The 27,099-nt window shown below is 42.9% G+C and overlaps 1 protein-coding gene across 15 annotated transcripts in view; it reads left to right on the plus strand.

Moving 5' to 3' along the window:
* Sfmbt2 (Scm-like with four mbt domains 2) overlaps nucleotides 1-27,099 on the plus strand; it is a 224,814-nt gene that overhangs the window by 61,523 nt on the left and 136,192 nt on the right. For 10 of the 15 annotated variants that reach the window (XM_006497491.4, XM_006497498.4, XM_006497490.4 and 7 more), the window contains 4 exons: nucleotides 5,985-6,073; nucleotides 7,905-8,151; nucleotides 13,723-13,820; nucleotides 24,943-25,044. In XM_006497491.4, coding sequence (XP_006497554.1) covers nucleotides 5,985-6,073; nucleotides 7,905-8,151; nucleotides 13,723-13,820; nucleotides 24,943-25,044 — 536 coding nt within the window. The other 5 variants (XM_030251809.1, XM_030251810.1, XM_006497499.3 and 2 more) reach the window with 4 other exon arrangements.

Consider the following 27,099-nt stretch of genomic DNA (forward strand, 5'->3'; position numbering starts at 1 on the left):
ATAGCGCCACTGTTACTACTCAAGTTCAAACATGGCGGTGGTGTTCATGGTCATCTGGGCACTGGCTAGACTAGGAAGAAAAAGTCATCATATGAAGTTATACAGGTGCTATGAGAACTTATTTCTAATTTATTGTTAAACATTATCGCCCTGACAAAAGTCTGCCCCTCAGGCTGAGCGTCTCACTTGCTCACATACCTTGGCTGTATTTCCCCTTTGTAGAACGTGGTATTTCTAGGAACTGTATAGCTACTTAATGCTAACTAAGGAAAAGAAGATTCTAGGGCCCGGTAAGCTGGCTCAGTGGGCAAAGTACTAGCCATAGAAGCCAGAACAACCTGAGTTATAGCCCTGGTACCCACATATAGGTAGAAGGAGAGAACCAACTGTATAAAGTTGTCCTCTGATGTCAACACGTGGACTGTGACACCTGCTCACCAATACATGTCTGATATATACACAATAATGCTAGTAAATAAAACAGGAAAAAAATAGAACATGCAAGGGAAGATTTACACAGTTGGAAGAAAGAAGCCCAGCAGGCATTATCCAAATCAAATGGCAGTGAGTCTAGGGGTTATCCTGTCTGTTTGTCAATTTACTCTTGATTCCTCTTTTTTATTGAAGATTGAAGTGCCTACTAGTTTATTGAAATGCCTAGAGCACTACACAGTATGTTAGTCAATAGCCTACTGCCTCTTCTGTTGCTTGGGGAGTCTAGGACAGTGACAATGTTCTATGGAGTCAGAAGTGCATGTGTACGGGCACAGTCAGTTGCACAAGATGGGCGAGTGTTGGAAGTGTCCACTTGTGCTTGTGAGTGCTCAGCTCCTGAGATTTCTCCAGTCTTTGCATCTTCTTGCACCTTGTCCATTCTGGCCTACGATGTGTCCTGGTTGGAGAGGCATTTCTTTTGTGTGTGTAAGTGGTGTATATGTGTATATACGTATGCAGATGTATATACAGGCGCAAGAGCACACGTGGGTGCTAGGGATATGTGGAATTGATGTCTGTTACCGACTTCGCTTATTTTTCACCATCTTGTGTTTGGAGACAGGGTCTCTCCCTGAACCTGAAGCTCATGGGTTTCTCATTGCTCTCCTCCACTTTGCGATTACAGATGGGTGTCTCTGTTCCAGGCTTTCTACATGAGTTCTGTAACTTGAAAGCAGGCCTTCTTGCTTGTGTGGCAAACTTTTCCTAACTGAGCTCTCTTCCCTCACCCTGGAGAGGCATTTCTAAGGCTTTAATAAAGTTTTGCTATTTGGCTGGAGAGTAGCCGGGCTGTTATGTTAATATATATGTTTGAAGCTATTTCCAAGTGCTCTGTCTGAACCATTGGTTTCCAATTGGGGAAGATTTGCCACCTAGTTACCTTTCAAATTTTCTGGGAACGAGTTATGTTGTCACAGCAGGGGGAGGTATTCCTGGCATTAATGGGAGAGTCTCAGGATACTGCTAAGTGTATGGAGCGCATACAACAGCTTCTGGCCAAGGATCTTCTGGCCTCAAATAGCAGTAGTGTTAGCTTGAGCCACTGGCCTTAGCTATAGCCATCTCCAGATTTGGTTGCTAAGAGCTTATGATTCCTGGACAAGTGGATATTAGGTTGTCCTTAGAGACAATGTCTAGATAGGGACCTCTTGCACTCTTTTATTTTAGTTTTGGTCTTTTAAAGCTCAAATTGCCCCATCTTCTCTTGGCTGAAGAAATAATAGTTGCAAAGTGATTGGGAAATGTGTTCCCTTCCCCTCATCTGGCGTGAATGTTTTCTTCCACACAAGCTGATGAATTGCTGCTTCTGCGGCTGACTCGAGAGTTTTTGTTTGTTAACTGCGAATCTCACCTGGCTGGTCTTAGTGTTAACGAGAAGAAAAGCATCAGTTAATATCTGTTACATTTTATTGCTGAAAACTAATTGTTAGTGGAAAAGCCTCCCCCCATCCCCTCCCCTCCCCCACCAAACATAATTTGGTCTGTAATTGATAGAAGAAAGCCGGGGGAACTTGTCCAGGCTCTCATGACAGCTGGTCTTCCCTAGTGGTCCCCATGTGTTAGTGCACATGGCTTCTGCTTCTATGATCAAGCAGGCAGAACTTATAGTTAGTGTTAAACACGACTTTGTGGCAGCAGCAGAGCGGCGTATTCCTTTGCACGTTTTAGGCCTTTCGTGAGCCTTTCTCCGTCGTACTTCCAGACGCACTATTGCCAAACTTTTGCTTTGTTTTAAGGGTCGTAGAGGACAGGACCTTAGGGATTTACTCATTTGAAATTTCCTGTTTACTTATTGAGAGGAAAAAAAGTAGAGGCAGAATCCGGGGCTAAGGATGCAGTTCCGTGGGTAGAGAGAGTTCTTTTCTATGTAGACTATAGGAAGCCTTGGGTTCTACACTGAGCACTGCATAAGCTTGGGATGAGAACACACACAGGGGACAGGGGACAGGGGACAGGGGACAGGGGACAGGGAACAGGGGAACAGGGGATGGTAGCAGGAGAGTCAGAAGTCAAAGGCAGTTCTTGGCTGCATAAGGAAGGCAAAGCTAGCCTGGGCTATATGAGCCTGTTTCAAACGATAAAATAAAATAAAATAGGCATTCGAGACCCTCAACAATGGGGCCCTGAGGAGTGAGAGCTTTCTTAGGAATCTCATGCTGAGAAAGGATGAAGCCTAATGCCAACTAAGAGGAGGTGCTTGTCTCTACACACACACACACACACACACACACACACACACACACCACACACCACACCACACCACACCACACCACACCACACACACACACACACACACACACACACACACACACACATGAATGTGTGTGGGCACATGCATGCACACAAGCACACCACACATTGTCTGAACGCACCCATACAGCCTTACACTCAAGTTTATAAGCGTATGAACTCTGTGAAGCTTGTCACGGATAGCCAGTTAATAACATTTACTTTAGACTAGGATATAATAACCTGGTCAAACAGGCTTTAGAAACTGAGTGTTTGGGATTAAAGAATTGGCCTGGCTGTTAGATGTTTGGTTAGGCAGAGTGCTGTGCTAGCTCAAGAGTTGAAGAACCCGAGGTGGGTGCTAGAATCATGCGAAAAGAGTGTGCCTCAGTTCCCATGCATCTCTAGGGGTGTTCAGGGCACGAGAAAAGATCAGCATGGTTAGGGTTGGGACTGCCCCTCTGGGCAGAGGCTGCGCACACAGATTGTACTGCTTCCTTTTCCAGGAAGACACTAGGAAGAAAAAGCCCATTACTGTTCCTGGGGGATACTGGGTCTTTCCAGGTTGTGCAGAATTCTAATTATTCTAGATAAAAAGGAATCTGCCCCTCACTGTTTAAAGGAAAATAGGTTCATTGTGAGCAATGGGCTCTGTCAATCAACTTCCGTCTCAATTTATCCTAAATGATCTCCCCAGGACACTTGAGTTTGTTCTAGAATGCATCCAAATAAGAAATTGCTTAACGCATGTGCAGTTGAGTGAGATTTGTAAATGCGTTGTACTTAGTTGTATTTCGACGGACACATGTGTCTGTTTGATTGCCTTCTCATTTTGCATGTGCTTGTATGTGTTTAGGATGAGTGTGCCCATACCTGTGGCAGCCAGAGGACAGCCCGTGTTGTTCTTCAGGATCCACGCCCACCAATGGTGGCGTTTGTTAGGACAGACTTGTCATTTGTTTGAGACTTTAGGGCATTGAAGGCTAAATAGTGACTGAAATAGTTCTCTTAAAATGCACAAAATTTCTGAGAACTGTCTCAGTGCTGTTTTTAAGAGAAGGCGGTTAGTGTAGATATACCAGGCCCCTTCCTAGTGTCCCATGGTAAGGGACAGTCAGAAGATCCCAGTATCCCTGGCATTACCAGAGGCAAATTTCAGCACTATCTCCACTGCTACCCCCTTCTCTAGTGCTCAGGACAATTTAAATTCCACAGTTGTTTGTGTCTTCACGATATGCTCGCATACTTGAGAATTTTACCGTAAATGATAACTTGGACTACGTGTTTATCAGCAATAGCCCTGAAGAGGAAAATGAATGGTTTTCTCTTGTATGCAGACAAAAATTCTGTGAAGCGCGGGGCCCCTTATTACTTTATTTGTGTTGTGATGTGTATGCTGCAAAATCCATATTTTCCAAAGACACTTCTATATGTTGTCCCAATCTTGACATTTTTAAATAGATAGGTGCTCTCCTGATGTTCTGCCTACCTAGGACAGCTTTATCTATTTATAAACAATTGGAGGGACTGAGGGCTAGGAGGCTTGCAGCCGACTGTCTTCTCTTCTTCTCTAAGAGCAAGAGTTAGTTAAGAACCGTGGAAATGGGAGGTCTTTGTGTACAAAGCAGAAGGCAAGCGCAAGTGTCAGTTAATTTACTGCGTGTGTCCTTACCTTCGTCTCAGTAACTGAGTAGTGTAGCCGGGCTAATGGCATAGTCGACAGGGAAGGTAGCTTAGTGGCTGAGCATTTCTAAGGCTCTGAGTTTAAGCCTTCATCACTGTGAGAAAAAAAAAAAAAGAACCAAACTATTTTTAAAAGAACTGCTCTAGCATTGAAAAAAAGTGATTTTGATAGTTTTCTACTGAATGCAACAGAACTCATGAACATCGTTTTCCCTCCACATATTAATATACGTATTTCCATATGTAAAAATAAGGAAAATTGTATTCTAAATGGGGCATGGAGACCCTAGGTGGAAAAGGAGTAAGAGGCAGGCCTGGGATGTTGCTGTGGGTTGCAAAACCAGGCTTTGCATCTCTATAGGAGGGTGACATGGTGATGGTTTTTATTCCAGACTTGATAGGATCTGGGTGAGCGGTACCTGAAATGCATGTTTACGGTGGTTAAAGATGGGGTTGGGTTGCCGACTAGATCCAGTCTGATGCCAGTTTTGTTAAAACTTGTTGAAACTTTACAAAATATTTTATTTGTGTGTGTGTGTGTGTGTGTGTGTGTGTGTGTGTGTGTGTGCAAAGGCAGATAGGACAAAGGAGGTTGTTGGAACCCCTGGAACTGGAGCTCACTTCTGAACTGCGGTCTGGGTGCTGGGAGCCTACCTGTGGTCCTCAGGAAGAGTAGCAACCCCCTCCCAGTGCCAGATGGTGAGGCTAGCACTTGGCCCCACACCTGCTTCCCCTCCCCTCCCCTCCCCTTCCCCTTTTTCCTTTCCCCCTCCTCCTCTGGAGAAGGAACTCAAGTCCTCATGTGTTCACAGCAAGCGCTGTACACAATGAGTCCTGTCCCCCCGCCCAGCAGTACTGTCTGCCTTTTATAGATGACTTCTTCAATGGCCTCCTTCCTTTTTTTTACAGTGCTGTGTTCCTTGTTTTCCAGTCTACGCTTTTGTGCCTCGACGCAGAAAGCACCTGTTTTTTTCTATTTTACAATCTTTGTTTCCACTCAGACGTCTGTAGTCTTGTACGATTGCTCTCACGCAGGGACCTCCAGTGTGTGAAGTGTCAGTGCTGGTGTTCTCAGCTGTCCACTAAACACCATTTTTCAGTGATGTATGTTCGCCCTGCCTCTCCCCAACCTTTCTTCAAGCCGTGCTGTCACCCTCATTACCATGCACTGTTTCTTCTTTCTTGAGCCCCACCCCCTTTCCTCCTACTCTTTAAGCCTGTTATGTAGTTCTTGACTTAGCTGTGCTTTCCCACTGAGCAATATCGCTCTGATGTTTTCTTTACAGATTTTCCAAACTGCTGCCATGTCTTCACTGTTGTTTGAGACGGGTGTCAAAGCAGTTTCAGGCCCTCAGCCAGGGCCATAGACTCTCCCTCTCCAGATGCCCAGGCGCATGGTGGGTAGGAAGCCCTGTATTTGATAACAGGTCTGTGGCTGTAACTTCATTACTCCTCACTTAATCATCAGGTGTGAAATTCAGAAAAAAAAATACTGAAGTAACATCAATGTACAGAAGTCTGCGATGATTTGCCACTGATGGGTTGAGGTGTTTGTTTTTTCTCTCTTCTCTCACAAGCTATCAAAGACAAGTACTCAGACTGGACAGACTTCCTCATCCGTGAATTGACTGGTTCTCGGACAGCCCCTGCAAACCTTCTGGAAGGTGTATGTATTGCTATTATTCATCTATTATAGCCCTGAAGCAGCCCGGTCCTCTGCTGTCTAGTGGCACCTTCGCGTATATCCTTCTGCGGATACATGTGGACACAGATGTCTTTATTCTCACAGCATAACTTCCTGTTTATTAACTGAATTCCATAGGTGATGGATTTGAGTGTGATCGACTGATGTTTTCCTGTATTATAGTCAATAATTGGGAAGTTTTCTCTGTTTGAGTTCATTTTAAAGCCATGTGCCAGAGTGCCTTCCCATCCCCCTCAAGCCTCAGCTTGCAGGATAACTTGGGTGGCAGGAGAGGAGTAAGCATAGTCCTGTGCTTACCGTAGTCTCCGGGAGCCCACTAATAAGTAGCGCCATTCATTGCTCATCTCGAGTGCGTAATAACTCCATGCTCTCTCACATATGTGCTACCCAAGACTATTGATTAGCAATCTCCATAAAACAAGAGGAGTTACCACTGACTGTATTAAAGTGTGGCTCAGGCAGATTTTAGGCATAGGAGCAGAAGAGTTTAACATCAAGTCTTGATGGTTTGTCTGAAAATGTGATAATGAAACATTAATAATTCTAATATGTACTTGAACAGGAAGACAAAGGCAATATGTCGTATGTAATTATTAAATTACCAACTCTGTCCTAAGGGTACACTGGAAAGGGGAATCCTAAATGAATGATTGGGGATAGATGCGGATTTTCATTATTGTTACTAATGGTGGTGTTGTTGCGGATAAGATACAGATTTTCATTATTGTTACTATTGTTATTATTATTATTAACCTTCATTTTCTTCCTTGGCAATGGTATTAATACTTATGACAGCTGCTATGTGATATGGCGTACACAAATGTTTTATGTTGACTTTTCCTGATAATGTTTATCTTAATGGCTGTTTTTGACCACTGGGTTAAAAGACGGCTATAGTAAGAGTTGTCTTACCATGTTAACTGTTAAACACGCTTCCCTAAGTAGCCAGCTAGAGAGGCACTCTTCACATGCCAAGAAAAGTTTACTCAGAAAGGGCAGTACTTAACGGTTTTCCAAACCAATGCCCAAGTTAAGCAGCAGAACAACTTAATATAGCCAAACGTGAAAAAGAAAAAAATAATGCCTGCTCTTATACTCCCAGTACTGGGGAAGCAGAGGCAGGCAGATGCCTGGGGTTCACTGGCTAGCCAGCCTTTCTTAATCCTGAGTCCCAGGCTAGAGAGAGACCCCATCCCTCTCAAAAAATGGTAAGCAATGACTCAGGAGCAGCACTTAAGATTGCCCTCCGGCCTCCACACTTGCACAAATGTGTCTCAGATGTGTCACCTGCACATACATCTGCATGCATTCAGTTAATCTGTATATGACAGGGTTCTGGCTGCTGTTAGATGTACGGTGACCTCTTAAGAAGTCGTGGTATAAATTTACAGCCCTATATTAGATACATCTGTCAATTTGAAGAGAAAAGTAGACATTTTGTTATCAGTTGTTCTTGCTCTGGTGCATCTGAGAATAATTTTGCTAAAAACATGTGCTAATTTCTAATAAATGCAATTTTATTTGGGAAGGTTAATTTGTTTGATTAAAACAATGGCATAAACTGTTGCTTTCCATCCACTTGTGATTTTTGCTGTTGGAAATGGTGTTGGTTTATGGATGTGTAGAGGAGGAAGGGGGTTGGGGGTGGCGGCTGTGCAGGGGATATCAGGATGTTTGGGAACCGCTTGGATGATGGCGTGGGAAAAAATGATTATCTTCTGCTGTCATCTGTTTCCATGGGAACCTTAAAAAATCAAGTTTAAAATACGGAGTTTTGCTTCTGTTTGAACAGCCTCTGCGAGGGAAAGGCCCTATAGACCTCATTACAGTTGATTCCTTAATAGAGCTGCAGGACTCCCAGAATCCCTTTCAGTACTGGATAGTTAGTGTGACTGAGAATGTCGGTGGAAGATTACGCCTTCGCTATGTGGGACTGGAGCACACCGAATCCTATGACCGGTGGTTATTTTACTTGGATTACAGACTTCGACCAATTGGTTGGTGTCAAGAAAATAAATACAGAATGGATCCACCTTCAGGTGAGAGGCGGCATTTTCTTTCCTCTGTGACGTGCTTGTGATAGAGATGTCAAACTCCTGTGGGTGTGTCTCGGGACACACCTGCTCATGTGTCTTTTACATGCCAGTATGTGGAACCTAAGTGTGTCAGTGTCAGAGTCTTTAGGGTAGAAAATAAGATCCAAGATACGGATCAGAAGCATTCTCAAAGGAGAACTCCATGTTGATGACAACATCAGTCAACTCAACCAGCAGGTCAGATTCCAATGGTGTCAATGGCTCAGAAAAGAAAGGAAGGGGTGATCAGCTGGGATTTCGCATAGTCTCCCCATCCCTTAGGGACCGTGGTCTTGGAAGCATATTCCACAATCTGTTTGCATGCCCATCTTTCTGACTGCCTGTTTTCTGTTCACCCTTCCACCCCTTCTTCTGTCCATATTCATCTGTCCACCCATATATGCAGCTATGTAGTGTGTAGTAATGTATCCATTTATGCAATCTGTCTTCTATCATACATTCCTCTTCTGTCTTCCTTTCTCCTTCCTTTGTGTCAGTTCATCTATACCCACTGTCTACCCACATTCATCTCGTTCCCCACACTCCCACGTAACACTTATTCACTTAACACCCTCCCACTTTTACACGCAGACACTTGCTCTCTATCCATCTATATCCATTCACTTGCCCAGGTTCATCCTTAATACTGTGCATCCGCTGCAGCCTTGTCATCTACTTACTCACACAACTATGTACCACCCATTCACATGTATGTTATATGTATGACCTATGTATCTATGTGTCTGTCTGTCTGTCTATCATCTGTTTTACATCCATCCATCGATCAAAATTTCATATCACTTGCTCATCATTATATAGTAAAGGAAACAGAAATAAAAGAGTTAATCTGTTCTTTTCCTCTGCCAAGCAAGTTATCAATTGTAGGTAGCTTCAGGGGTACTGCCAAATGGCTTTGCATAGGCCTAATGGGATAGAACAGTGTGTTCTGCCCTCTGATAGATCTAATTAGTCAAAAAAAAACCCTTCCATTTATAGGATAACCATTTGTAAATATTCATTATATTCTATGAGATTCTACATTTACATCTGTTACGTTGTTAATTTTGATTCCAAAAATGTGGTGCCTTTTGGCGCAGGTCTCTTTCTACAGCCATTGAAGTTGCTATTGCGACTGTGTAAGCGACTTTTCCACGGTCCCCCAGCTCGTAGGGATCAGCCTGTGTGTTGCTATTGGAATCCCCAGGTCCTAGGCCCCACATATCTCATTGCCTCTGTTGACCTCTTACCTTTGGGTGAAAAACCTCAGAACAAAAATGTCACCTTGTTCATGCGTTTAAGCATGCCAAGGAAGAAATATTTCCTTCTGGCAGATTTTTATTTTGTGGTCAGCCTTATAGGTATATTTAGAGTGAGTAATTAGTTTCCAGCTTCATTCAAATTGCTCCTCTGTTGGTTGCCAGTGTGAGTCTTGTGCGCTCCAAAGTGAGAAGCTCTGTTTAACTTACCTGTCACTCAGGGGCTTTGGCTGTGGAACATTTCCTGGTGCTGGACTCCATGTATTTGCATCCGTGTTAAATCTGACAGGCGCATGACGTGTAACTTGTTTTTGTTGTTGTTGTTTTTTTTTTTTTGAGACAGGGTTTCTCTGTATAGCCCTGGCTGTCCTGGAACTCACTTTGTAGATCAGGCTGGCCTCGAACTCAGAAATCCACCTGCCTCTGCCTCCCGAGTGCTGGGGTTAAAGGCGTGCGCAACTCGGTATTTTATAATAGCTGTATTGTTGCTGTCCACATAAGAAGCAGCCGAGAAATCCTTTTATGCCTTAAGCATTCGGTGTAGTAACAAACAAAGGTCCTGTCCCTGCTGTGAGAAAAGACTGAGCTTAGGTTTGCCTGGGGATTCATAACCTGGCAGGAGAAATTTACTTGTGGAGAAAGGTGATTGTGTAAATCTCAGCCCAGTGCCTAATTGCTTAATAAATTCTACAAGGAACTTATCCGTGCCAGTGCAAGGATTTATAGTTAAAGCAAAGAATTTCCAGTCGCTTCTTATGCTCTTTGATCTTCTTTTTTTCCTCCTTCCTATGAAATCCGGGACTACACCTCCAATGCTTGAATGGAAAAAAAAATCTCCCTTTAAGAAATACTTGCTTCGGAGTGTTGCTCAGCTTCAAGATGCCTAGATCTATCTTTACAAAGCACGAATAAATTGTGCTATCTGTCCTTATGTCTCTGGACATAATGTTGATTTCACAGAAGACTTTATGAGCTTGTCTAAAGACAGGAAAAGTGATTTGTCGAGAGTTCATTTCCCCAACTGTTAAAGTGTTGGCATGAATGCTTGTATAGGGGAGAGAGAAAGCAAAAGGCAAAACGTCACTCATTTACAGTAGTTACAAGATGAAAACTGGACTCTGTTACCTCATTCAGTGAAACAGTTCCCCCTGAGAAAAGAGGCAATTATTACCGCAAATTTTCACTTGGGAACAGAACCCGATATGTTAAGATTTGTGCAAATTAATTTCAAATCCTAGGGTGCTTTGTGCCACTTACATGACAACACCATTTTCTGAACTGAAATGACATTGTGAATAAAATTTCAGAGAGTATAGAAAGTATTAGGCTGATTCTCTTATTCCCAGACACTACTAAACCAATACAAAATTACCCAGCATTAAGATCCAAGGGAGAAGAGTGGAGCTGCAGAGGTGAAAGGCATTGTGGGAAATTCCATAGCCTTTGTTTGTTGTGAGGGGGGCTGTGGAAGGTGAGATGCCCTTGCATCTCACTAATGCATCCCCACCGTTGTAAGTAATCCCCACTCTCCAACTTTTACCTTTTAAAGGACATTTCCTTCCTTGAACAGAGAGAATAGAAACAGGTAGCAGAAGTGGCTGAGACGCTGGGCACTCTAGGAGATGTACTGGGTTTTATACTGACCATGTCTGAGGATCTAGCCTTGTGGGGCATTCCATGTCTGGCTGGTCTCTTGTACCTGAAAGCAAGTGAAGGCACCCCGCCCTGCAGTGTGGGAGCACTTATGCCATTGTGCTGAGCATGTTGGATGCAGCAAATGACTGACATCCAGTTTAAACTATGTCCAGAGTACTGTGGCCAGCTTTCGCTTTTTCAAGAAGCTCATGAAGTCAGGGGTAGGTTGAGTAACCTCACTTGCTTTTTTGTCTGTGCTTGCTTAGAAGACATGATATGTGTTTGGAACTTACAGAAGCCAAGGGAAAAAAAATTCTGTCCTTTTCTCTCCAGTCTCTTTTTTTCCTGACCTCTCCCATGTTAATTTCTTTTAAAAAAATCCACCCTTTCAAAAATTAGACAAAACAAAACAAAAATTAAAAAAAAAAAACTAGATTGATCCTGGAATCAGGAAATTTCTGAATAGAACTGACATGCTTCTTGCTTAAACTGTTTCTGTTTTCTAAAGACTTGGGTTGCTTAAACAGCTGACACTCATTTTATCATGATTCTAAGTGTGGAAAGCTGAAACAAGAGTGCCCACCTGTCCGGGGGTTTGGTTAGGACTCCTTTCTTGGCTCCCAAGTGGCCACCATCTCTCTAGCTCTAGAGTTCATTAGAGCACGCACACCAATTTCCCTTCATGGGCCATCCCAGCAGGTCCCTCTTAATCCTCATCACCACCAGATGTCACACTGGAGATTCGAGGTTATGTAGGCATTCAGGAGAACACAGATTTAGCTCATAACATTTCCTCAGATTTCTTATCTCTTAATAAATAACCATTGGTCCATCTTTCCTCACTGGTCATCTTTTCGGTGGACCTGGTAGTGAAGGAGGAAAATGATTCATTGTGATGGGTAGACACATGGAAATGGGGCCAACCATTTATTTATTTGTTTATTTGTGGTGATATGGTTGCTTTCTGCAACACTCTCTACCAGAGCTTGCCAAACTTTTGCATAAAGGGAGGTCTCCTCACTTTCCTGCAGGCTCCTGGTTACAGATGGGTGAGAACTATCTTTTTAATTGTTTATGACTTCCCACGACCTGTAAATGGAGTCAGATGAACAGTTTTAAATTCCCTGCAGTGCAGGCCACTTTGAGAACAAATTTTATGTCCTTTTAATGGAGCTGTTTATTGTCCATAAATTCTCTGGTGTACCCAGGTGTCTCTGTCTCCTAAAACACACACAGGGGACATTGTTCTCTGTGTATTGCACCTCGGAGGTGTTCAGTCATCACAGGTGGTAGAGACGCCTGCCCCAACTGGGTTTAGTTTTGCAGAAAAGAGAGTGCTTTGCCATGGGATTAGATTCCACTTTTCTCATTGCTATGACGAAATACTCAACAAAAGCAACTCAAGGAAGGAAGTGTTTTCATGAGCTTACAGTTTGAGTGTCTAACACAAAGGAAAGGGGATTGTAGCTGCAGAAGATCACATGTATTTTTGGCTCATAAAAAATGTCAGATTAGGGAAAAAGTATGCTAGAGATAGAAAGCACTAGGTGAAAGGCTAGAAAAACTATCAGACAAATAGAAGCTACTGTACCTGAACCTCCCTCTGTCCAACAGCAGGAGGCAGGGTGTCTGTAACATGGCTAAGTCTGGGAAGACCTTTCACCAACTATAATTATACTCCCCGCCCCCCAAGAAAAAACCCTAAATAAACTGCTATCATAAAGGAGCTTCAAGCTCAATGTGAGGTTAGAAGCTGCAGAGATCCGAATATATGTCTTCTTGCTCAAAAGCAGGCATGTAAGAAATTAAAAATATAGCCCAAAGGTTTAATGTTGCCTTTTAAGTGTACTTAAATTCATATTCATATTCTAACAGTCTGTCTGAGGCAGCCAGGGTTGATTTAGGGATGATGATATAAACACATCTACTTCCAGCAAGAGCCTCCACAAATCCCGTTTTGATAAGGTCTTAAATCTGTTGTGATCAGGCCATAAAATTCCACTACAGTTTCGGCAACATGTGAAAACTACTCAACTTTTTCTTCTTCTTCTTTTAATTTTGCATGCAGACTGTATAACCTTTGTGTGTAAATCTTCCCTCTTCCCCAGTGCCTAGGGGGAAATATGGTCAACATGTGGTAGGAACATTTCAAGTATAAATATAAATTTTTGTTTGTATATTTTAATTTAGGTTTTAATAATTTTTCTGACTTTTTTTTTAGCATATGTGAGCTTAGAGACTTAGTGGGAAATGTGTTATAATAACTGTAGGTACCAGACAAGAGCTATTAAGAGGTTAGACATTTATCAGAGAGTGAGTTCTCCATCTGTGGCCGGACGTTGTTAGGTGATATGTAGAACTGTGGCTATAGATGATGGAAAGTCTTGCTAATGTGATTAATGCCATTAAATTACGTACAGAAGGCCAATAGAATGCATACAAATGTTCCCCGTGGAAGAGCCCTGTTAAGTATTCTCCATTTCTGACAGCAGCTCTTTAATTTTAGAGAATCCCTTTAGCAAGTGGCTGCTTACGGGGCAGTCTGAGTGGCTGACCCTGCCAAGAACTGTGGGAAGGTAAAATCTAAAGAAGCAACTAACAGAGCGTCAGTCCCTAACTTCTTTGTGGCTTGCCCTTGATACAGAACTTTATTATCTGAAGTTGCCTTTCGAGTGGAAATGTGCTCTGGAAAAAGCCCTAGTTCTTGCTGCAGAGTCTCCTCTTCCAATGGAAGTATTTAAGGTGAGTGACGAATATGATCAATTTCTCTTTCCCTTTCTCTCTCTTCACCTTTTTCAAATGTAAACTAAACCTTTGAAGAGTTGTTGCAATGTCATTGGGGAATGCTCTTGCCAGGCCTGTGCACGAGGCCCTGAGTTTGAATCCCTAGCACCCATGCAAAAGCTGAATGTATAATTGTGATACTCTTAGGGTGGGATGGAACGAGGCAGAGACTGGAGAATTTCAGGAAACTCGTGGGCCAGCTGACCTGGCAGGTGGCACTGTGAGCAACTGACATTGTCTAGGCTGACACCTGAAGATGTCTCCTTGTTTGCATAGGCGAACTCTGGCATCAGTGTGTCTGCATGCACATACATGGGCACACATACACCCACGTTTAGTACACACATACATATTCTGCACACATATGTCACACCCACAAATTTGAGAGAAGAAAAGGAAAGCTACTGTCTAGTAAATTATGTACCGTAGTTAGGAGATTGTCTGCTTTTCCCATTTCCATTTTAAACTCTGAAAATTGTGTCTGCTCCCCATTACTATTTTAAAAATGATTTTCCGTAAATATTCATATTATAGGATATTGGTTAAAAGATTTTTGTTTATTCTTCTCCGTGATGAAAATTCCATTTTTATCTTCTTCTTCCCTACTGAAGCAAGAACAGAAACGACATTGTCTAGTTTTACTCATTTGTATTTTTGCGTTTTTGAAGGGATTGAAAACGAGGGCAGTGGTGACAGTGTATAGTGTGTAAAGCATTTGTGTCACCAGCGTGAGAACCTGAGTTTGAGTTTCTTAGGACCCATGGAAAAGGGGACACACGCACACACTTGTAATCTTAGCACTTGGGAGGTAGCGAGAAGTAGAGGATTCTGTGGACACACACACACACACACACACACACACACACACACAGAGAGAGAGAGAGAGAGAGAGAGAGAGAGAGACTGAGAGCGAGCTCATTCCAGCCTAGCCAGTGGCAAGGAGATAGGTATATTTTTTTAGACTCATTTTTCTCAATCGCTGATGAGTCTTTTTCTGAGGTGTCTGCTACATACCAGGCTTCTGCCAGATCCTCCTACAGCAACGACTGGAGTAGGAACCGTATTTCAACAGCAGTGGACTGTCAAACTCTTAACTCTTTTAAAATCACTCGGCCAGCTTGGGCATTGCCTTCTTGCTTATTCTGAGAGGCTAGGGAGAGGGTACTGGTCTTCCAGCGTGGGCTCTCACTGTCCACACTTGGTGAGGCTTTGCTGGCCTTTACTTTTGCCAGCAACTGGTGAAGAGTTCACACTGTTGACAGGGTTAACTCTGGGCCTTTCTGCTCCGTTTTGGGTTTGCTGAACTGGTTAAATTAGGTCCTTGTTCATCGGCTGTTTTCATTTTCCCCACACCTCGGTGGCTGCGGAGCGGGCTCATCTCTTACAACCAAAACAAGCAAAACTCCTCTGCACTGTAGTTAGACTTACTCTTTAGGACATAAACTTGAGGTGGGTTTTGGCAGACACCTTAGTTGACGGTTGTTGCTTTCAGAACTCTTTGTTGTTGAGGGTTTTATGCCAAACACTGCCGCCTCGTGTCTCTAAGGCCTGTCAAGTCTAGTACGGCGCTTGCCCTTGAAGTCTCCTGCAATGATGAGCCTCCTTGGATTCCCAGGGTACCACGAAGCAGGTCTTTTATGTTCTTCTAATTCCCTTTGTACCAGTGTTATTCTTTCTGTCAAATTAGTACTCATCTTCCAATTGCAAATATAAATCTTCTAAAGAATTCTGTATCTGGCCTGCGTCCGAAGCCTTAACGAAGTTCCATGACCAGTTTCTGTGTCATCCCCTGTGCCACAATGATATGTAGTCATTGCTGTGGTTCTGTGCCTAACGTGAAACTCCAGGAAGAAAGGGGCTATATGTTTTGTGCATGGTTGGAAACAGAATTCCTACCACTTAATAACTATTTGTCAAATAAATTAACAGATTCCTGAATGGACCACATACATTTAACTCACTGGATTTAAAAATTCTGAGTTAATATATTTATAGATTAATTGAACATATAACTATACTTAGAATTGTGAACATTAAGACTTGAAAGGCAGAAACATTAATAATCTTGATCTGTTTTTAATTAAAAAGGAACTGATTCATTAAACATTTATTGAACAGCTACTCGCTGCAAAAGACCATTATGTCTTGTTGCCCTGATTCCAGGATTTAATTTAAGTTCGTCTATATTTTCTAAAATATAATCATCTTCTTTTCTTACCTTCAATTCATCCTATGAGAATTCAGACTATTTTTTGATACTTTACCATCTCAGAATTACCATCTTAGTCAACATTTTGCTGTAACTTAGCGTCACTGTAAGAGCTGGTAGTTAATACTACGTTGGGGTTAGCACAAGGCAGGAGTATGGATGGGGGTGGTAGGCACTTCACAATAAAAACTGGTTGCAATGAGTATTTGTATTCGTAACATTCGTGAGATATTTTCATAAATTTGATTACACTTCACAGAAGAGAAAAGGACAAGCTAATCTTATTTGGATGAAGTCTATATTTAATTTGTAATTTGTAAGTCTTGGGAAGTTTGTTTCCTGAGGCTACTGTAACAAATTGCCATGGACTCAGTGAGTTCTAGACAGCATAAGTCTTGACAACATAGCCTCTTACACTTCTGTAGGTTTAAATTAATTAAAATCAAGTTTAATTAGGTAACATAATTTAAATTAGGTTGTTCGTGGGTTCGGAATCCACCTGAAGAGAAATGTGCCGAGCAATCTGTCCATCTCTTGGAGCCACCTGTTAAGCCTGAAGTCCCTCGGTTTGTAGTGATGATAGTCTGCTTTTGCCTCTACATTCCCGTGTTCACATGACCTTAATTGTCTCTTTGTGTCTGTCTGTCCACATTTCCCTGTGCTGATACTGACACTGGCCATTTGATTAGCACTAATGCTAACTCCGAATGAGTGCAGCTTAATTACACCTGTGAAGATTCTGTTTGCACCTGAGTGTCCTCTTCCTGGGTTCCAGTAGATGGGAACCTGCTGGGAGGACCGCTTCTACCCAATCCCACCTCTTGTCACACACAGTGATTGTATAAAAATAAGCTCTCCTGTGTCCCTCTACTGAACACACACAGAGGTGAGTATGATCAGAGGAATTGCAGGGACATGTGTGATGAGGGTCAGAGTGTCTTTCCTCTTCCTTCATATTTCTCTCTCTCTCAAATATATTTTTAAGAGTCCCTCAGTATTCATTTGCACATCTCTGTAAGACTGACAGCCCGGCTCCCGTACTTCCTTCTTTTTTTTTTTTTTTTTTTTGTAGTGTGTGTGGTATATGTATGTATACATGTGCACATGGGTACATGTGTGCATATGTGTTCTAGTATGTTTTGAGGACAAAAGTCAACACTGGCTACCTTCCTCGGCTTCTTGACCCCTTATTTTTTGAGGCAGTATTTATCACTAAACCTCAAACTCACTAATTTGGCCAGATTGGTTGACCAACAAGCTGGGGAAGCACCTCTGCTCCATAGAAACAGAAACCACATTCTAGGAAATCTTACCCATCATGCTCTTGAAATCTTACCCATCATGCTTTAGAAATGCCAAGGGCTTAATTCCCGAGGAGAGAGCTCAGGCTTGCCTTCAGTGACTCACGTCTAGTCTAGTGTGTCATTTTTTTTTTAAGTTCTAAAACCTCTCCTGGATTCCCTCTGCATACTAATTTGCACGCGCCCACACAACAATAACAAACCTAATTAATAGTAAGCCCTAAATAAGCAGCTTCGTGTGCAAGTGTGTGTGTGCTTGTTCGTGTGTGTGTGTGTGTGTGTGTGTGTGTGTGTAGGTCAGAGGTCAGTGCTTTGTTTCTTAGTTGCTCTTCCCATTCGTTTTAGAGGCATGGTCTTGCATTGAACCTGGACCTCACCAATTCAGCTAGCTGAGGTGGCTAGCGAGCCCCTGGCCTCCATATGTCCCTGCCTTGCCAGGGCAAGGATTTCAATGACATTGAGGCTTTGTCAAGTTTTTGTTTTGTTTTGTTTTGTTTTGTTTTGTTTTGTTTTGTTTTGTTTTTGGTAGCCTTTGAGGGTTAGAACTCAGGTCCTCGTGTTTCCCACACCAGCGCTTTCCCCATTCAGCCACCCCCTCATCCTCCTGCCTCTGATCTGTTTGGGAAGTTTAACCTTCATTGCCTTCGTTCTTGAATCTGGCCAATTCCTCATCAGAATCTGTGGCTCTCACAGAGGTTAGGATAATGGGTTTTGAATTTATCAGGGCTCCTAGTACATCAAAAGTACAGCTGGGAGTTTGGGACACGGCTCAATTGGTAGAATGCTTGCCTAACATGCACAAAGCCCCGAGTTCGATTCCCATCACCACATAGACTGTGTGATGTGACGTGCCCATAATCTCAGCTAATTTGAGTGGAGCACGGAGGCTCTAGACCAGACTTGGTCAGCACAGCAGGCTCAAAGCCAGCCTAGGACATGTGGAAACCCTGTCTGAAAACTGTATGATGGGTCTGAGCGCATCGATTTAACAATGGAGCTGTCTTCTGAGAAAGGCATTCTCCAGTGGTCTTGACATTGTGAGAACAGCCCAGAATGCTCTTCTACTAAAGCAGATGGTGGAGGTCGCGTGACACAGCCTTTTTGTGCAGGCAGGCAGAATGTGTGGTAAACAGGGGGTGCATGGGTTGCTTCTCATGTAACACAAGTTTTACAGTACCCCGTTTTTAATAAATAGAAGGCTGTGCTCTAAAATAGCAATGAAATATGGGACAGCAAGCATATAAGCCCACAACCCAGTCTTTTATTCCATTGGCAGGTATTCTATGCTCTGTATTATGATATGCCCCATATTTCTTTATGACCAGAACCACAATCCAGTTGTTTACATGGGGTTCTTCACCCTATGACATCACACTGCCTACAGTGTTTGCTGGCAGTAGAACCGTTTCAGGACCATGGTTAGGATCATTGAGGGGCATTGTCCTGCTGGTGGGACAATCACGAGACAGCGTGATGTAAGATTTCTAGCCTGTTGGTGTCCTTGCATGGCTCACTTCCTTCCGTCTTTGACACATATCGCTGTTCAGCAGATTCAACAGTATACCTCGGTAACTGTGGGAGTCAAATGCCATTTTAACCTTTGCAGTCTGTAAATAAAGAGTTGCAATAGCAGCTAATCTAGTTTGGTATGCTGGCACATGGTGCCGTTAATCTGTTCTTTGTGTTTGCCTTCTGAATTTGTTACGTTTCATAAACAGAGCGAAGGGGTTTCTGGACGAGGACTGGTTAAGGCCATTTGTTTTCCTATAGAAAGATTCCATGCACATCTTACTTTACTGAGAGTTTGTTCCTGCTGCTGGGGAGAGGGCTCCCTTGGTAAAGACTTCCCCCTGCCATTTGAAAGAGCTGCGAAAGCTGGCACAGGATTGTGAATCCCAGTCTTGGGGTGGGGTGGGGGAGGCTTGTGGGCCCCTGGGGCTCACTGGTCAGGCAACAAAGCTCCAGGTCTATCCAAAAAACAAAAGCAAAAACAAAAACAAAAGGAAAAAGGAAGGCAGAAAACTGCCTAAAGAACTATAAGAACTATTCCAGAGATTTCCATCAAACCTGCATGCATATGCACATGTGTGGATGTGAATGCCCACACCAGCACATACATGCATGGCAGAATCTGTTCACGACATGCCAAAGATTCTGTACCCTATAATTTCTTTAAACCTTGTTTACTTGCCTGTTGGAGACTGGGTCTCACCATTTACCCTGGGGCTGTCCTAGAACTTGTGCCCCTTGGTCTCATGCTACTGAGTGCTGAGATTACAGACTCAGGCCAGTGTTGTGTTATTTCTTTTGTAGCTTTATAGTCAAAGAGGGGGCAGGGAAGGGGGACACTGTGTTTCTGTGCAACAAAGCTTATGGTCTCTACTTTGTATATTTCATTTTCTCACACTCAGCTGTAAAGATAGCAGCGGGGAAATGGATACACCTATGTTTTGCCTCAGGTGGGACTCTTATATTCCCCTGGAACTTAAGTCCTCTGTGTGGAAGTAGAATTTTGGCCATGTCATCGAGCAATACATGTCTATAATACCCAGTTCTATCTCCTCCTCCTGATGTTTGACTGAGTGGTCTCTTTAACGAACAGGTGTATTTGACTGAAGTGCACATCTGTCATCAGGCTGGCTGCCCTTTTGTGATCTGCTCAGTGCTGGTCACTGAGTGACGAGGACTCTGGTTGGTGTTGGTAACTGGCTTTCTCCTCTTGGGGTTTCTCCCCCATCCTGGATTGGAAGGCTCTGTGACATGAACATTTTCTGCCAGTCTCAACCTGCAAAGATATTAAGTTGTCTTCATGCCTCTCCTTTCCTCCTCCAAGAAGTGGAAGTTAGAGGGGCTATAGCCTACTGTAACGTGCATGTTGTACAGGCACGAGTTTGCATCCACAGAACCCACTTAGAAAACCAGGTGTAGCAGAATGATTCTGAAACTGTGTGTGTGTGTGTGTGTGTGTGTGTCTGTGCATTGGAGACAGGCAGATCTCTCGAGTCTGCCCTCTGAGTTCCTCATCCCATACCTACAACCCCATCTCCAAGAGGATATCCCTATACCCCACCCTCTCCCCAGTCCCTGGGGTCTCGAGGCTCTCGAGGGTTAGGTGCATCTTTTCTGATTGCTGTTTCTTAAACTCGAGTCCTGCTCAGAGTAATGGTGTGTTTGTGCGTATCCCCTTATGCCCACCAGCATCTTTTAACATTGCACACTAGATCTTCAGAGAGATGCCAGTAGGAGGGCAGGTGATAAGAGCTGTGAACTTACAGTGTAGACAGGCACAGAGACAAGATTTCCCTATCTTGAGGGAGCATCAAATTGGTCAGTGGTACAAGAAATGGTCTGTGAGTCTCTTGGTACAGTAGGACTCTGATGAGTTACTGTTGGTGGGGAAGGCAGAAGCATTAGAGAAGCAAGAGAGATTCTGAGAAGGTTTGTGAAAAGAGACAAGGGACCAGCTACCCTTCAAGTGTCTTGTTAAACATCTGACTTTGCTCTTTTCTTCCACACTGAAGGGCAATCTGGAGATGTTTGATGGTCACAGTGAGGTATCCTGGGCCTTTGGCATCTACTGGGCCAAAGATTTGGCAAAATATCCTACAGTCCATGGGACAGTTGTATAGAAGGGATAAACTGGTCCCTAAAGTCAATAGCATCTAGTTTGAGATATGTCACCTAAGGAATGGATTATTTTTTTTGTGACAAGGAGCAAGTGTGACTGGTGAGAGGGCCTTGGAAATGGCTGACAGACGACTGGTACCTTACAGTTTACAGTCTCTTCACCATGCCAAATGTCTGCTAGTGTAAGACCCCCTTTTGGGGATGCCCACTCTATAGTCTCCGGAGTGAGAGAGCACCCAAAGAAACACGAGAGTCCATCTTGCTGTAATCACATGAGGCAGTTTAATGACGGAGCTCCAGACAGACACGCATCCCACACAGGAGATAACGGATGTCAGTCACAAGGCTCGAAAGCCAGGGGTTTTTATGAGGTTAGGGGCCTAGGGGTGTGGAATTCAGCATAGCAACACACTATTGGCTTATTCAAACATCAGCAGAAAAATTACATGTACGTGCAGGGTGTCAGAGTTCTGTGAGTTGTTGACTCAGTTCAGATAGCCCTGTTATGTCCTCACATTCCTCTTTATCTTATGGTCAAGCTTTTCCCAGGAATGTTTTAATACGGGGCATACCCGGGTTTGTTTTTCTTTTTTTTTTCTTAGCCCCAGGCAGCCTCTAGGCTCACAAACAACCAGCAAGTTCTGAGTACTTTATATGACTTACAGGTCTTGAAATTTCATCTTCCTTTCACTAGAGGCTGAATCCTTGGGGAGTTGTGACTTATAGTCATGAAAGGGGTGTATAGACAGTCACCTGAGTAGGACATTGTTCCTTGCTGACTCCTCCCTCCTTGAGAGGTGGTGCTGCTACTGGAAGATAGTTCGGAATTTGTCTCCTGTTTCCATGGCAACAGTGGAGTTGCATTTAGGGCATCCAGCTGAAGGGGTGGGTCTGGTTAATTGTGTCTTCCAAGGTGGCTAGGGTGGGCGTGAGGCTGATGGGGCAGCCTTTCCCAATCCTGTCCCCTGTCAGCACATTCTGCCCAGATGTTACCTTGGGTGCGTTCTTGGAAGTGAGCTAAAGAATTAGGAGAAAGAAAATAGCAGAAATCAATGTTCAATTATGCATATATATGGGATACCAGGAATATTTGTGTGTGTGTGCTTATGTGCATATGCATGTGCTTATGTGCATACACATGTGTATTTTATTATATTCGCCTGTGCGTGTCATTGTGAAGGCCAGCTGTGGCATTGAATGTTAGTCTTCACTGCTCACCTTATTTTGTGAGAGAGGGCTGCTCACTGAATCCAGAAGTCATTTTCCAGGGAGCTCCTGGGATCCACTTGTTGCAGACTAACCACTGGGATTACAGATGCATGCTGTATGCCTGGATTTTTACAAGGGTGTCAGGAGATTTGACCTCAGGTCTTCTTCAATATTGCACTGGAAGCTGTTTATACACTGAGCTACCACCTCATTCCCTTGGTTTTTCCTTTTGGTGTTTTACAGAAGAGGAGATAACTTGCCAATGTTTTCATGGTGCCAGGTGTTAATCAGTGGAAGATATTTCTAATGCTTGTGGCTTAGACATTTTAGACCTCACCGTGAAATAGCCCTGACATAATCACCTTTTATGAGTTGTGTGGTTCAGGGTGGCGTACCTAGCATTTTGTTTCTCCTTATCATTTTTTAACTTGATTGAATGTACCTCTTGGAGATAAAAATTGCTTTTTACAGATGTGAGTATAAAATGGAAAAGCTTATCCCTGTTAAGCATATAGATTTTTTCATTAAATTTTTGTTATAAATATTTCACCGGCTAAATTCAAATCAGTATGATGGAGTTGAAACATAATAATACTATTGATTTAATAAATGCTGGCATTCTGATGTCATTTCTTGATGAAATTAATATTATGTGAGTCGTTTGCTAACAAGAACATGAACATTAATCCATTCTTCAAATAAAAAAAGAACCACCATGAGACAAGCAGCTTTTTAAAGAAAGTGTAACATATGCTGATGTGTGTAAAGTTTCCAGAGTTCATTATATAGCAATTTGGACTACTTTGTAGTACTAACTAAAACCTTCCTTTATTTTTACTGAAACCTATTCTTAAGAATTATGCAAATTATTGGGGTTTTAAAGAGAAACCTATGTATGCAATGTTTAATTTCCCAATAGACCAAAAACTAGCATGTTGGAACTAAAAATATTTATCTCATGCAGTGCAGTATTTATGTGTGTGTGTGTGTGTGTGTGTGTGTGTGTGTGTGTGTGTGTGTGTGTGTGTGTGGAGTCCTTGTAACTGGGTAACAAGTGCTTGTCACCCCTGAGCCACTGTTCCAGTCACCCTCTGCCATACTTTTGGGTAAGCACATAAGTGATTAAGGATGCCCTGGTATCTATGTAAAACCTTGCTGACTTACCTGAGCACTCGCTGTTGTCAAATTCCTCAATTACCCTAAAGACTTTCCTCTAACTCCAGTGCTGGGGCAGGGCAGGGTAAGAGTAGGAACACAGGACAAATTGGTCCCTAAAGCTTGTTGGTCTGTCAGCCATTTAATTGAATTGATTAGCCTCAGATTCAGTAGGAGACCCTCTCTCAAATAATAAAGTTGGAGAGTGGTTGAGGGAACACAAGCAAATGTTGACTTCTGGAATGAACATACAGAGAGGCAGAGAGATGAGAGAGACAGAGACAGAGAGACAGAGAAGTACAGAACACATTACCCCTCCAACCCCCTCCCTGATCTTTAGAATGTAGACTTGAGAGATGATGCAAGCACAAGTTTAGATTTCTTGAGAAGAAATACCTCACTACAATATTTTTGTCTCTGAGGACAGGCAGCCATTGATTGGTTCTCACTAGAGAACTGTGCACGATAAAGAACCAGATAAGGGACTAGTCTACAGGCCGAGTTCCCTGGAGCCACAGAACTTTCAATGTAATATCGGGAGCATTGGTTGTAGTAGGGTGGATGTGAACTTAGCCAAAGACATCTTCTAGTCAGGGATCAACATCAAATGAAAGATCTGGGGCAGAAAGTCTTTACAGTTATGGAACAGCTCTCTTTGGAAAGCTGGCTCGATTTTCATATTTAGGAGAGCAATAGATCCCCGTGGTTTTTGTTGTTGTTGTTTTACTGCATATTCATTTGATAGACTTGGGAATGGCAAGCTTTATTTGAACCTGTTATTACTTCAGGGATGGACTGTAAATTCATTTATTTATCCTTGACTACAAACACCCAGTGTGAAGTACAAGATGACCTCCAATTCAGCAAGATGAATTCTGATATTCTGAGTCCGGTCAACCTCGTCTCTAGCTGTGTGGCTGAAGAAGATAATGAAATTTGTTTTCTGGACGAAGCAGTGGAGCCCCAGGGCTCCGTAATCAGGTTTCAGGGAGGGGTCAGTGCAGGCAGACACCAGTTGAGTAGGAGATGCAAAGCTCATCCTTACTGAGCAGGAGTCAGGCTCCGATGTCCCCAGGGCAGCTGCAGCTTCTCACCAGCACTAGAGTTATGGACTCAACCAGTGACCCACCCAGCTCTTAGCCTGTTTGGAAGGAGAGTAGGTGATTCCCACGGATGGATGCCGTGTCATGTCATTTGGTGGCAAAAAGCCCTGCTTTTTTCTGAAGGTAATCCTGCTGGGTTTCAGATGACTCATGGCCACCTTTATTGTGTGGGGCTTCAGCGGTGAGCACTTGACAAGATCAAAGCAATGTATTGGCACACGGAGTTGTTTTGCTTCCTGTAAACTTAAGCATGGCCAATGAAGGCATGCTGCCTCTCCCTTGAAAACGTAATTTAGCCTGCAGAAAATAATTAAATCCACACTGTCTTGCAATAATTAGAAATTTGAAATGGAGAGAATTAATTATTTCCATCAGATTTCAGTCACTCAAGACAATGCTTAAGAACAGATTCCAGACCGTTGGCAAGTTAATTCATGGCGCTCTCTCTAATACGCTCACTCTTATCCCCCCCACAGGACCATGCAGACTTGCAAAGCCATTTCTTTACAGTTGGGATGCGGCTGGAGACATTGCATATAAGCGATCCTTTTCATATCTACCCTGCATCAGTGACCAAGGTAGGTTTTCTGTTTTGCTCCTTGCTCTTTGTTTTACAGTGAATCGAGTGAGTCTTCAAAGGTAGGTAGATGCAATATGTGCCTACAAGGAGCACTCACAGACACACCCCATAGACAAACCAAAGGGAGACGATTGTCCCTTCTTCTCAGTTCTGTGTTAACTTCTTTCTGTGAAAGGGGGCAGAGGAGTCTAAGCAGATTCCTCCTTTCTAGCATGGACAGAGTGACTGGCTTTTCTTCTCTTAGTAGTTGTTTATTGGTGAGTTGCATTTTACAAGCATAATGTACAGGACCACAGAGATGGCTCAGTGAGTAAGAGGGATGGCAGTGCAAGTATGAGTTCAAATCCCCAGCTCTTGAGGTTAAAAGTTGAATGGCGCATGCCGGGAATCCGAATACCAAGAGGACAAAACCAGGAGGATTACTAGGGCTTGCCTAGACAAATCCAACAACCAGCCAACCAACCTCCAAGCACTGAGCTCCAGATCCAGTGAGAAATCTGTTCTAGGAAATAATATTGATCAAGACATGTGATATCCTCCTCTGGCCAATACTCATGCATATATGCGCAGTGCACAAACAGGCAACATGCCGCAAACAAGAGTGATAAGTGCTCCTGCTTCATGACTGTCTGTTTATATTTAGAAAATTCTAGAAGGCAGATTCTTATTTCCTCGTAAACCAGCGTTCTTGCTTCTTCTTCTTCTTTTTCATCTGCTTTCATTGGTTAAAGGAAGTCACCTGCTGCCAAGATTGTCAGTAAAAATGAAATTCCTTCACCATGTAAAGGTGTTTTTATTCAGACCTGGTATCCTTTGATATTATATGATTATTGAGATTGTCTCTTCTTCATAAGAGAAATCCCGGTGGTTCTACCAGTGGTCAAATTCACATTGTGTATTTCCCACTTTAAATATTAGCTTTTGTTAAGTGGTAGAAGACACTGACAAGCTGAAAATTTTTTTCTTCAAATGTGTCTTCAGTTAATGACGCTTTTTATTCAGAGGAAGAATTTGATTAAAGATTCAAGGTCAATTGAAGTTTAATTTCTATTTCCAAAGGAAGGTGGATATATTTTTGTAGTAAGTCAAATATTATTATAATTAACTTTTCCTTCCTTCCCTTCCCTTCCCTCCCTCCCTCCCTCCCTCCCTCCCTCCCTCCCTCCCTCCCTCCCTCCCTTCCTTCCTTCCTTCCTATTCTTTCATGATTTGTTACAATTTCAGGAAGTTAGTGGTGACACTATATTTAAAACATGTAAATTGATTGTAATCATGGTGTATAGCATTCTTCTTCTTTTTCTAAATGGGTGTATGGATTTGTCTAGAGCACTACAGGGCCAGCTTCCCCTGAATTTTAGGAAACAAGCAGGCAGACCCGCTGCACGCAGCCCACATTGGGCACATTGCTCACATTTTTGTACCTTTAAATTATTGTGATATTCAGCATCAAAGAGTGACACATTTCTTATTGGTAGCCTCAGTTTGGATAGACGGTCAGCGACAGGTTTCGTGCTCACAGTCATTTCCCCTTACGTCGTCTTGCTGGGAGACAGAATCGTCTGCAGGTGTTCTGAAACTGCGTTCTGCACACTGTTTTCCTCTGCACTTGTATTCGAGAGGAAGTATGTAATGCCACTCTGCCTCATTGGTATCCCATTCTCTGATTGTCCGTTTGTTGCTTTAATGAACGAATTGGAATGTGTGGTCTTGTTTCTAAGAACCTCCTCAGATAAATTCAGGGCACATCATCATGTATGATTCACCAGAATATTCTTCATGTAGAAGATATTTATAAATATATATTGGATATATCTTCACTAGAGGGGATACCTGGAGTGGGTATGATCCCAGTTCATCGCATACATGTCTGAGATTTAAAAATACTTGAAATGCATTTATGTTTTAGGATATTTTGCTCGAGAATATCACACACTGTGCTTTAATTGATTTTTATAGTGTAAGTTTCACACAGGCACCCCTTTAAGGTTTTTTTTTTTCCTGAAAGCCCGGAAAAAGATAGAATAAATTATATTAAAGCATACAGCTCAGTGCA

The sequence above is a fragment of the Mus musculus genome, chromosome 2, assembly GCF_000001635.26.
Source record: "Mus musculus strain C57BL/6J chromosome 2, GRCm38.p6 C57BL/6J".
NCBI lineage: Eukaryota > Metazoa > Chordata > Mammalia > Rodentia > Muridae > Mus > Mus musculus.